Source organism: Pongo abelii, chromosome 20, assembly GCF_028885655.2.
Source record: "Pongo abelii isolate AG06213 chromosome 20, NHGRI_mPonAbe1-v2.0_pri, whole genome shotgun sequence".
NCBI classification, from domain to species: Eukaryota; Metazoa; Chordata; class Mammalia; order Primates; family Hominidae; genus Pongo; species Pongo abelii.
Genome location: NC_072005.2, coordinates 40,072,297 through 40,085,616, shown reverse-complemented (window position 1 = coordinate 40,085,616; position 13,320 = coordinate 40,072,297). Strand labels below are relative to the sequence as shown.

Sequence of the window (13,320 nt, the reverse complement as noted above, 5' to 3'; positions counted from 1 at the left end):
ACACCTGACAAAGATTTTCTTTGACCAAACTCTACCCAGGCCCCTCTGAGCCTTCTTGAATATGCCTGTCAACTGTGGCCTATTAAGACTTGAACAACACTAACATTTTCTAATGACTCCTAAAGTGCCTTTCCAAAAAACTCAAGGCTGTCCAAAGAATTTCTTCCAGCCAACACCTGAAGATAAGGCCCCTGTCTCCCAGCCTCTGTGGGAGGATATGAGCCTAACTCAAAAGTGCCAGTAGCAAACCCAGATAGACTGCACATAGACCAGCCCCCCTTCCTAATTTTTCACTTTTCTGACTCCACTGAACCCCTCCTCCCCACCCTCTAGTTCTTCACCCTCCCTTTAACATACTCATTTACCTTTGTACAAATCAAAGCTGAGTTGACTTCATGCCAAATTCCTTTCCCCATTGCAATAGTTGTTATCAGTTAGTCTGTTCTAACCGCTGTCATTAATGTCCAGCTTTGTTCATCTTTGACACACCTAGTGAGCTTTGCAAGGTAGGCAGGTCTCCCTCGGCAGGTAAGCGTGGTAATAAATGAAGTATGGGACACATTCTAGGCAGAAGGAGCAGCATGGCCAAAGGAAATGTTTTTTATTCAATGAGGCAAGAGAGTCCTTATGGTTGCCAAGAGAAATCCCAGTCTTCTGAGACCTGTCCTAGGAGGGCAATATTGTGTGGTCTTTTACTGAATGTTCAAATGTAGCCTATATTCCTAAGATGTGTGACTCTGAGAGATACTCAGGTCACTAGCACAAAGATGATTACGGCCTTTACCTTACAGTATGTGGGAAGATTATTAAAAGCAGGAAAAATATGGCAGCAAACTTTCATGCAGAGGCACTTTGTTGCTTGCTTTATAAATATTTTAATTCTCACAACCACCTGGTAAGATGACAAATATTTTTGTTTTGATGGAGACATCGGGAAATGAAGTGACTTCCCCAAGTTTATAGAGTAAGCAAGTGACAGTCCTAATAGGCTGAATTCACACCTAGCAATTTGTGTCCAGAGCTCAGAGCATTTAATTGTCTGAATGCAGCACACAAAGCAAACACAAGGCACAGTGACTGCTGCTATTAACGGTATTGTATTATGATCATTATAGTTTTTCCCTATTTCTTTGATGCCAGAGTGCTTACCCTCAGCACCTCTCGGGCCATACGGGCCATACGGCCTTGTCATTGTCTTGTATCTTGCATTAATTACTTCTGCATATAAAGCTGTTTTCCTCTAACACAATTGCAATTTGTTTAAAAACTGACTCCCCCTCAGCAGCAAAGAATTAAGCTCCCAGGAAGTACTCAGTGATATGTGCATTGGTTCTTTCTAGATGTTTACCAGCAACTAAGTTCTAATCACATTTGACTGGCCCAAGGCTAACAAGAAAATTCTGACTTTCCAGGCATCGGTGACCTTCAATGACAGGCTGTAACCTCCATTCAGGAAAAGTGAGGGCAGTGGCACCCAGCCCATGGGACTCTGTACTCAGAGATGATGCCAAAGACCTGTAGTCTTCTGGTCTCAGTGGGTAAACCCTCCCCTTTCCTCCATGTGGAAGCCTGATGCCTCCTTCACTCAGCCCATTTTCCAACTCTGTAGGGCATCCTTCTTCCTTCTCACAGACCTGCTAAATTCTCATCTCATCTCCTATCTGGTCTCTTTGTTTCTCCTCAGGTTATTTTGGGCAAGAAACATTCCCTCAAAATGGCTCAGATACTAAAGGATTTGTTGGAAGGAAATGGGGGTGTTTTGTAAAGGCTCTCCCCCCAAAAATGTGAAACAGCAAACAGATAAGAGTGACAAGTGATTAGATGTGACATCTGAGACCAGAATAATGAAGCAACCATGAGAAGACGATGATAATGAAATCAATAGCTATAGCTAATACTTATTGAATGCTATTGAGAGGCCAGGCATTGTTGTAAACATTGTGCATAAATTAACTCATTTAATTTTCATAATAATGCTGTGAAATAGGTTTATTACCATTTTACAGATGGAGAAACTGCAGCATGACACAGTGAAACAGTTTGTCCAAGGTCACAAAGCCAGTATACATGCAACTTGGATTTAAACCCAGGTAACAAGACTCCAAAGCTTAATGCTCTTCACACACACACACCTCAGGGCTCTTAAAGGGTATGGAGTGTTTCTTAAGTACACAGAAGATGCTCAAGAAATGGTTAATAGGTATGATTGAGGAAACAATATGTTGTCAGTGACACCATAACGTTATTATTATATTCTGGACAAACAGTGTTAGTGTCCCCTAAGAACGTGTGAAAAATGCAAATTCAAATCAACTCATACAGAAACTCTATGAGGCTTAGCAATCTGTGCTTTAACAAGTCCTTCCAGTGATTTTGACACACCACTAGAGCTCAGAACTACTAGATTCCTTTATCCCATCCCTGTGTAATACACGAGTAATGCTCAGTAAATTTTCTTGAAATGTATTTAATTAAGCCTACTGGATATGGACTCAATAATCCTCACCAAAATACTGCTATTCTTAGTATAAGGAGCAGGCCATTTTTCTGTAAGTTTGCTAGTCTCCTACTAAAGGCTATACTAAGGCTAATCTTAGTAAAAAAAATTTTTTGTTGGAAACAGTCACAGAGAAAGAGTTCATGATATACAAAATGATTTTATTAGATGCCAAACTTTTATTAACACCATTTTATTTATTTTGCAGCTTTAATTTTTAACATTATAACATTTACTGGCTCCTCTGGGTAACTAAATATCTTCACATGCCCAGTAGCTAAAAAGAATTTCTAAATAGAACTCAATTGAAACTGCAAGCTACTGCTCTAAGAAATGCATACTTATGTTTATTTGCTCTCCTATAGAATCCTGTTTACAAATAGCATCACTGAAAAGATTTATATGTAATTTCTAAATCCTTCAGGTTGCTCTACCATTCATTTTCTGATGTCTGGCAAGATAAACACTCTTAGTGAACACTTTGCTGCATCTCTTAAATGAGATTTGTCTCCAGTTTATTTCCTATAGAATAAGGGATGCATTTGGAACTGAAAAATTCCTTCAATTTCTAAAGTTTCCATATTCATACAACTTTTCTCCTGTAGGAGTTTGTAGGAGATTCCATTGCCTATAGTCTTTCCTACATATGCTACATGTACACAGATTTTTCCTAGTGTGAGTATACTTATGTCAATTAAGGGATTAATACTGACAAAGGCTTTACCATGATAAACACTGCTTCTCTTCTGTAAGATTTCTCACATGTATAGGGATTCATATGATCTAAAGGCTTTTCCACACTTACCACACTATTGGGTTTCTCTCCATTATGTACTCTTTGATGGGCAGTAAGAGTCGAGCCTTTGCTAAAAGCTTTTCCACACTCACTACATTTATATGGCTTTTCTCCAGTATGAATTCTCTGATGTACAGTAAGGTTTGAACTACAGCTGAAGGTCTTCCCACATTTAACACATTCGTAAGGTTTCTCTCCAGTATGAATTCTGTGATGTTGAAGCAGGGATGACCTATGACTAAAGGCTTTCCCACATATACTGCATTCATAGGGTTTCAATCTAATGTGATTTCTCAAATGCATATTCAGTGATCCAAGCTGGTTGAAGGATTTCCTGCATTTCTAAACTTCAAACGGTTTTTCTCCAGTATGAATACTCTGATGTTGAACAAGAAATGAGAAGCTACTAAAGACTTTGAGACATTTGTTGCATTCATATTTTTTCTTCATACTGTGAATTCTTTGATGTTGAGTAAGGTGTGAGCTACAGCAGAAAGCTTTCCCACATTCTCTACATTCATAAGGCTTCTCTCCAGTATGGCTTTTCTGATGGTGAATGAGAGATGAACTATGAATGAAGGCCTTTCCACATATACGACACTCATAGCGTTTTTCTTGCGTATGAATTCTTAGATGCTGAATGAGAAGGGACACACGACTAAAAGACTTTCCACAGTTCATACATTCATATGGTTTCTCTCCAGTGTGAGTGCTCTGATGGTTAGTAAGTGATGAGCCATGGCTAAAGGCCTTCCCGCATTCAATACATTTGTAAGGTTTCTCTCCACTATGACTTATCTGATGTCGTGTAAGGGATGAGCCATGGCTAAAAGTCTTCCCACATTCATGACATTCATAGGGCTTCTCTCCTGTATGAATTCTCCAATGGCGATTGAGGATTGACTGTTTGCCAAAGGCTTTCCCACATTCACTGCATGTATAGATTTTCTCTCTATTACAAGTCTGGGGAAGGGTAAGAGATTTGCTCTGGTTGAAGGCTGCCACACTTTTATTAGAATTTAAAAGTTTCTTTCCACCATTTATTCTCTCACTTTTTATACCTGACTTTTTTGATAAATTATTCTTTAATATATCATATTTGTGTGAATTTCCTTCAGCAGAATTGTTTTGTGGTTCAGAAAGAATAGACTTTGAATGAAAGGTGCTTCTAAACGTGTCGCACTCTGTATATTCCAAATTCTTATTAGAATTTGAAAATTCATAACTTTGTTTTACAACTTTTTCTATTGTTACTGGTTGGGGTGAATCTTCATCATAAATATCCTTCTTTGTTGATAATTCCTCATTTTCCCATCTTGATTCCCAATCTGAAATATATCAACAAAGCAAAGCACTGCTTTTTTTTTTTTTTACTTCTTGAAAAAAGCTTCTACAGTGGAATTAGGAGAATTGGATAAGAAATGAAGCCCCCAGAAAACACATAGCTCTGACAACTCAAATATTTCAGTGACTTCTGAACAATGCTCAAATGGAGCAGAGAATACAAAGTTCACAGAAGCAGGAACAGAGTGTGATAAAGGAAATGGGTAAACTATACGAAATGGATAAAATAGTATGGAAAAAAGGAAACTATCAGAAATAACATGTGGAAGGCATTCAGGATTACAAATCATCATTTTGTGCCTATACTCATGTGGGAAAGATTGCATTTTGTTTCATAGCCTTTTTCTCCAACCTTCCATTAATCTCAATTTGCTGTTGGACTATCAAGCTTAAAATATAAAATTGACACTACTACATTAAACAACTGCAGTAAAAACAAAGTAATCTAAATGCTCTTTATAGCTGACAAAGATTTAGGCTTTCTGAGGTTATGAAGAAACTGTGTGAATCATATTATTTCTCGAACATTAGAAAACATTATTCCTAGAAACATATATTTATATGTCCCTTACTTCCTCTAATATGTTCATATTTCATCTACAAAGCTCAGCTTTAGAAAAGTGATTTTCCATCTGACAGCTTTTCTTAGCTTGAAACCATCAGTATATTTTTCTTAAGTAGAATTAATAAAGAATAAATTGTCTTACTTTGTCATGAATATAGTAACAATTTGAATTATTATGATGGCAAAAACCTCTAACCTTGATTAGGTGACATGAGTGATACAGATAATAATTTGAGAGGGAGGAACAATTGTTTTGAAAATCTAAGCTAAATATCCCTCAATTTTTCATTTCTATCTGAGATCTTTGAAGATAGTATCCCTAAAATGCCTCCACACTCACTATAAACATCTTTAACAAAATCTTCCTTTGTCTCGTTTACCATGACTCACCTGGAATCATATCTTTTGACAGTTTTTTCTCCATCATCCAGGGCTCTTTTCCATCCTCCAATAACATGATCACATATGGCTTAGTTATGGAAAGACCTGCTTACAGGAAGAGTATAGAATTGTTTAAGCCGTGGTCCTCTATTATGAGAGGCCATCACAAGAGGGACCACAGGAATGGATGAAGGGTGTTCATTGAAATGGAAAGATAAGCTTCAGGCAGGGCACAACAGAGCTGCACATTTCCTTGGGAGCATGGTACAGAAATTCAGCCATTTACTTAGGAGGATCTCCAGCAATTCAGGGTGGCAAAAGAAAGGTGTCCCCTATTGGAGTGGAAGGGGTAATATCCTTACCTACAGAGACCAGGTTCTCATAATTCTGGACCATCACATCCTTATATAAGTCCCTCTGAGCAGAATCTAGGCATGCCCACTCTTCATGAGAGAAGTCTATAGCCACATCGCTAAATGTCACCTGAAATAGCAAATATATTTAGGCTCAGTCAAAGCCCAGGCCTCTTCTGTCACTGAAGAAGGGGTAAAATTAGCCTGGTTGTGGAAGAAATGGAACAAGATTCAGGAGTTGTGACAATGATTGGGAATGTGATGTCAGGTAAGTAATAATAGGACAGTTATGTAGTTGGAATTATCATATAATAAAGGGGACAATTATGTGCTTAGAATTTTTATACAATGAGAGACAAATATGAGAGCTTTGCTTCAGTAATTTTGTTAAAAGTTTAGAATTATATGAATTTTTAAAAATCAACATTTGACAGCACAGAGTCAAGTATTTAGTTATATCTTTTATAGCTTACATGCTAGCTAAGTAATTAAAAATAAGGCTAAAGTGATTGTCTCTCAAATGGGATACTCAGGAAGATTCACTAAATCTCATAAAAAATGGGTTCAGAAAAAAAAGACATCTTAATATTAAAGACTAATACACATATGGTTTGATTATGTTCCCCAAAAAAGCATGTATTGAACTTAATCACCATTCTAATAGTATTGAGAGGTTAGATCTTTAGGAGATGATTGGGCCTTGAGGACTCTGCCGTCATGAATGGATTAATGTCATCATCAGGGGAGAGGGTTCCTGATTTTAAAAAATGAGTTCCAGCCCCCCTTTGCCTCTCTCTCTTCTCTTTGCCCACCCACCACAAAAGGACACAGCAAGAAGGCCCTTGCCAGATGCCTGCCCCTTGATCTTGGACTTCCCAGGCACCAAAACCATGAGAAGTCAATTTTCATTATTTATAAACTACTCAGTCTGGGGTATTTGTTACAGCAGCACAGATGGACTAAAACATACACATAACTGATTCATAAACAAAAAAGAAAAATATATGTGTGGTGTATACTTAAACTTTGTACTGACAAACATTTAATAATTAAAATATGAGACTCCTGGGTGAAAAGACTGAAGGATGGTTTCATGTCATAGATCAGGGGTCTAACACCTGGGCCACAGACTGGTACTGGTCTGTGGCCTTTAGGAACTGGGCAACTCAGGAGGAGGTGAATGGCAGGAAAGTGAGCATTACCACCCGAGCTCCGCCTGCTGTCAGATCAGCTATGGCATAGATTCTTATAGGAGCGCAATCCCTACTGTGAACTGCACATGCAAGGGATCAAAGTTGCACGCTCCTTATGTGAATCTAATGCCTGATGATCTGAGGTAGAACGGTTTCATCCCCAAACCACCACCTCCACCACCTCCCACTTCTGTGGAAAAATTATCTTCCATGAAACTGATTCTTGGTGTCAAAAAGGTTGAGGACTCCTGCCATAGACAGTCTTTAAATAGGACCTGGAAGGGGAAAAAAATGAGAGTAGATTTCAAAGAAAATATTCTAAGGAAATGCTCACAGATGTGCTTAGAAATTCTTCTCAATAGTACTCATTTCACAGTATTATTGAAAATAGTAAAACTTTAGAAGCTTAAATATTCAATAATAGCTTATTGGCTAGTCAAATTATAATATGTGCAAAAAGTACAGCCATTTAACACAGAGTTATTACTGTCTGTGATTTGTAAAACAGACTGCTCTACTGTGGTAATTTTTTAGCTCTGAGAGTTCATTCAGTATTGTATTACTTTATTTGGATATTTTGCATGCATGTTCACCAGTGACATGGATCTTTGGTTTTAAAGGCAGAATTTACTTTTCTCAGGTTTGGGGAAAATAATTAAAATTAGAATCTCCTTCCAATGGCAGAAAATCCTCTCCACAAACGTAGAAAAAAAAAAAAGCAGTTTTATTACTGAATAAGCTAAATCAGATCTTGATGCACTTCACAAGCAATCCACTATTGAGATGAAAAGGACAGGAAGAAATCTCATCTTTTTATATAGGCAAGCAGATACAATCCAACACACATGTTTTCCAAATAAACAATAACTTATCCTCAAATAAGATTTGACAGTTCAATTTGCTACACAAAATTTCTTCTAAATTCACCTGTTAATTGGAGTTGCCACTGTGTTAATTGCCTATATCCCAAATAAAAATAACATTTCTCATATCTTTGACAAACCAGTCATTACAACTTAGAGCCAGGGATGCTTCTTTCTTCCCCTTCAGTTGCCTGGGCAGCTTGAGATGTTCATTCATCTCAGTTCCCAAAAGAACATAAGATATCTATCCTAGCACTTATTAAATTTAAATTTCCTATGCTTTCTTACTTTTCTACCAGTGCCACAATCTTCAGTACAAGAGCCACTAGCCAACTTGGCTACAACATTTAAATGAATTAAAATGTAAAAATAAAATAATTAAATAAAATTTAAAATTTATGTCCTCCATTGCTTAAGCCACAGTTCAAGTACTCAATAGTCATATGCGGCTGGTGGCTACTGTAGTGACCAGTACACATGCAGAGCACTTCCACCACTGCAGAAAGTTCTCTTAGACAATACTGCACTAGATCATGAAGTCCTGTATGTCTGTGTACACCAAAATCCATGTACAACTTTTCCTAACAGGTACTCCATAAGTGTTTAGAAGATGAACCAATGAATGGTTTTGGCATTAGTTCACTTTAGCCTTTACTTTTTTTTTTTTCTTTTAAGAGGCAGGTTCTTGCTCTGTCACCAAGCTGGAGTACAGTGACATAATCATAGCTCACTACAGGCTTATACCAGAGGGCTCAAGAAATCTTCCCACCTCATCAGCCTCCCGAGTAGCTGTGACAACAGGCATGCACCACCACACTAGTTTTTCAATTCTAATTATCTAATTATTCCAGGAAAACAGACTTCACCCAAGATGTACATCTGCTACTTACATCCCCTCCTGTGCAAGCTTCACCTTCCATGCCATGATTCTGCCCCACCAGTTCTTCATTACTCATCTTATTCACTCAACAATTACTTACTAAGCATCCATTTGGTGCCAGGTAACACTCTGGGTACTGAAGCTATAACAGTCAACAAAAAAGAAAAAACATTCTTCCCACCAGGAACAGACAATGAGCACGTGCATATACTGAACATACAGTACATCAGCTGGTGAGTGACATGCGCTGTGGAAAACAACAAAGCAGTGATGGAGGAGTGGAAGCACTAGGTGAGGGAAGGTGACTGCAATTGCAAATAGGCATTCAGGGAAGCTGTTCTGAGAAAGTAACCACAGAACTTTCTCAGAACTTTTGTGCATATGTGGGGGAAGAATATTCCACGTGGATGGCACAGCAACCGGTGACAGTGGCTGGAGCTCACAGGGAGGCAGAGAAGGAAGGTGGGATCAGGGAGGTAATGGCCTAATTGTACAAATAGGTCATTGCAGAAGTGACTCAGAGCCACTGAAAAATTTTAGGTTGAGGAATGACAGGAATTTATATAACAATAGGACCACGGTAACAGGTGTACTGAGAAGAGACTGATGAGGGTTAAGGGCAGATGCTGGGAATCCAGCTAGAAGGCTACCACAATAATCCAGGTGACCCGGACTGGGCTGGTAGTGGTGGTGGTGGTGGTGATGGGCTAACTAATGGTCAGATGCTGTATACGGTGTATCATTTAGATCCAACTAGAGGACCTGAATATGAGTTATAAGTCAAAAGGAAGAATCAAGGATGACTCCAAACATCTCTTCACTTGAGACCACATGGTACAGTTTTGACAACCATAAACCAAATAACCTTACATTCCAAAGTTGCATTGTGAATTACAGTTTAAAAATTTTGGCAATCTAGAAAGTCTTCTAGCAGAAAACTGTAGAAAAGAGGAACACTGGGTGAGGAGGACAATACCTTGGAGCTCTCCTGTGGGCTCCATCCTTCCTACAGTGAAAGGAACCATAGATCTAGTCCCTTAAATGGACTCGATTAGGTGGGAACAGGCAGGAGAAGCAAAGCAAACACACAGAGGCCTAACAGTGTTTCAGGAAGATTTGGGGACACACCGACTTACCTGAGACATTATACTGCAATTTCCAATGGCCAACAGAGTCCCCTTTCCAGGTTCTTATCTTAGAGATGGGCAGTGTCCTGAGGGCACAGAAGGGCAGGAAAAAGCAGTCATGAAAAATCAGGCTTATCTTGCGGCACCTGTGACACACCTTAATGGAAAGGCACACTGGTAATCACTCTCCCAAGCATCAATCTCTCCCTGGGAACGAACAGGGTGTTTCTCCTCAAGGGCTAACCATTTACCAGGTGCCACCTGCGGGGAAAATCAATTATTCTGTATGTAAAAGACTCATAAAACAACGTTAACAACTTTATCAGCTCGTTCGGTCTTCACCACTTTGCACGATGGGCATTCACATTATTCCAGATTTTTTTTTTCTTTTTTCTTTTTTGAGACGGAGTCTTGTTCTGTCGCCCAGGCTGAAGTGCAATGGAGCGACCTCGGCTCACTGCAACCTCTGCTTCCCGGGTTCAAGCGATTCTCCTGCCTCAGCCTCTTGAATAGCTGGGATTATAGACAAGTGCCACCACGCCCAGCTAATTTTTTTTTTGTATTTTTAGTAGAGACGGGGTTTCGCCATGTTGGTCAGGCTGGTGTGGTGGCTTACGCCTTTAATCCCAGCACTTTGGAAGGCGGAGGCGGGCAGATCGCTTAAGGTCAGGAGTTCTAAACCAGATTTATTTTTTAAAATGAAGACAAAACTGAAATTCCGATATACTGAACCCATTTGTTCAAGGTTGTACAACTGAAAGCGCCGGCTTCATGACGACATAACCCCCAAAAAACTGTGGCTGGCATCTGCTCTCGCGCCCACTTCGTTCTCACAACAGTGCCAAGAGGTCGGCGCCGTCATCACCCACCCCGCGTTTACACGGCTCAACAGGAAGGCCAGGAAATAACCAAGGCCCGGGCTGGGGTCAAACCGCGGTGCGGACCCAGGGCCTGAGCCTCGCCGCCACCGGGACCCACACTTGCCGGAGTCCTCAACAGGGCCTCACCGTCCCCGCAGGCGCCCCGAGCCCGCGTCTCCGCGGACCAGACGCGCCACGTAGCTGGTGAGCGGGTAACGGCGGCCGACTTCCGGGAACGACACTGCCCCAAACCGTTCCTTAGCTTGGAAACCGCCGCCAGGCCTGAGGCTATCGCGGGACTGACCCAGTGCACCGCCCACGGCGAACCACATTTCCCAGAATCCTCCGCCTGCGGGACAAACGTCCCGGCAGCCGCGAACCGCCGGCACCGGAAGACCACACTTCCCAAGGATCTCTGCGGCTGCGCGGACCTGGTGCGCCGCGGGCAAACCGGTCACGGCTTCATAAGTAGCTAAACCGCCTGGGGCCGTCGACCCAGAGCTGGCCAGCTAGAACCATGCGCAAATTGTCCTGGGGCACACAGTCTTCCTCTGGTGAAAGATACACCTCGGAACCAAGGGACACCCTCTACTTATAAGGGCCATGGCGCCTGGACCAAGAAATCACATTTCCCAGAAAACTGCAGCCGTGCCAAGATCTTCCAGGTCATTCCTGAGCTCACACAAACGTTTCCCTCCGAGACATGGGCAGCCCTTGCTGGTACCGCGCAAGTGTTCCCCGTTGCTAGCAAAAGGGCTCCTCTCATCCCAAACCCTGCTGCTATGCTGTTCACCTTCAGAGGTCTTTTTGTTTTTTGGCACTCATTTGCCCAAGACTATAGCTCACAAAACGCCCTGTGGCCCGACTGTCACGACTGTAATTCGCCAACCAAGGGCATTTCCTGGAAATGCAAGGGGACACGTATCTGTGACAGTAATGGTCATTCTGACGTGCGTTACGCCCCCTGGAAGGACTTGGAAATACTGAACTTGAGTGAGCACTGGGAGGATGGAGACCCTCATCCTGGGAGGAGTCACTCCTCCCGCAGCCATCAGAGCCTGACGCCCCCTCTCCCCAGAAGTGCTTCTTAGACTTTGACCCTTCCCGGCCCACCCAAAAGGGCAATGGACCTCTCTGTATGCAAGCCAGAGCAGTCTACTGTTTGTATATTTGGGTTGTTTACTTTCTTTTTAACACTTAAATGTTAATTGACTTCACTCATTTTTAAAATTATAAATAGTGTGGCTATAGACTTTTTTGTACTTAGTAAGTACTGACCTGCATGATCTTTGTGAAGCAGTGCTTCTGTTACCAGTAAGGGTCCCGATCCAGACCCCAAGAGAGAGGTTCTTAGAGCTCACGCAAGAAAAAATCCGTGGGAGACCACAGTGCAAAGCCAAAGCAAGTGTATTAAGAAAGTAAAGAAACAATGGGCACTCCACTGTTAGAGCAGAAGCTTGGGCTGCTGGACGAGGGATACTTGTAGTTATTGCTTGATGATATGCTAAACAAGGGGTGGATTATTCATGAGTTTTCCAGGAAAGAGGTGGGCAATTTCAATTTCCCGGAGCTGAGGGCTTCCCAGCTTTTTGAACCATACAGGGTAACTTCTGAACCTTACCATGGCATTTGTAAGTTGTCATGGCACTGATAAGAGTGTCTCTTAGCGTGCTAATGCATATAATTAGCATATAACCGAGAGGTGAAGCCAGCTGGGCTTCTGGATCAGGTGGGGCCTTGGAGAACTTTTCTGTGTAGCTGAAGGATTGTAAATGCACCGATCAGCGCTCTGTGTCTAGCTAAAGGTTTGTAAACACACCAATCAGCACTCTGTAAAAACACACCAATCAGCGCTCTGTGTCTAGCTAAAGGTTTGTAAATGCACCAATCAGCACTCTGTAAAAACGGACCAAACAGCACTCTGTAAAATAGACCAATCAGCGCTCTGTAAAATGGACCAATCAGCAGGATGTGGGCGGGGCCAAATAAGGGAATAAAAGCTGGCCAACTGAACAACCAGCGGCAACCGCGCTGGGGTCTCCTTCCACAGTGTGGGATGTTTGTTCTTTTGCTCTTTGGGTCTGCATTACCTTTATGAGCTGCAACACTCATCCCGAAGGCCTGCAGCTTCATTCTTGAAGCCAGTGAGACCACAAACCCACTGGGAGGATCGAACAACTCCAGACACGCCGCCTTTATGAGGTGTAACACTCACTGTGAAGGTCTGCAGCTTCACTCCTGAAGCCAGCGAAACCATGAACTCACCGGGAGGAACAAACAACTCCAGCACGACTCCAGGTGCACTGCCTTTATGAGCTGTAACACTCACCGCGAAGGTCTGCAGCTTCGCTCCTGAAGCCAGCGAGACCAGGAACCCACTGGAAGGAACCAATTCCGGACACATAACAAGCAGTGAGGACACCAAAGGTCAGTCTCCTCTCCATTTTGATTTTGGTGGGGT

The 13,320-nt window shown here is 41.6% G+C and overlaps 2 protein-coding genes across 4 annotated transcripts in view; one reads left to right on the top strand and one right to left on the bottom strand.

The window, feature by feature from the left end:
- Positions 1-13,320, top strand: part of SCGB2B2 (secretoglobin family 2B member 2) — a 178,987-nt gene that overhangs the window by 62,602 nt on the left and 103,065 nt on the right. For 2 of the 3 annotated variants that reach the window (XR_010138481.1, XR_008516232.2), the window contains exon 1: positions 11,141-13,286. The exons of the other annotated variant lie outside the window; for it this stretch is intronic. The gene's annotated coding sequence lies outside the window, so the exon portion shown is untranslated. Of the gene's footprint in view, positions 1-11,140; positions 13,287-13,320 lie in introns of those variants that run through there. 3 annotated transcript variants of the gene reach the window in all.
- Positions 2,643-11,162, bottom strand: ZNF302 (zinc finger protein 302). Its single transcript, NM_001135372.1, is given in 5 exon segments — positions 2,643-4,621; positions 5,593-5,688; positions 5,946-6,066; positions 10,009-10,085; positions 11,007-11,162. Coding segments are annotated over 4 exon segments (1,212 nt in total). The 5' UTR covers positions 10,018-10,085; positions 11,007-11,162; the 3' UTR covers positions 2,643-3,635.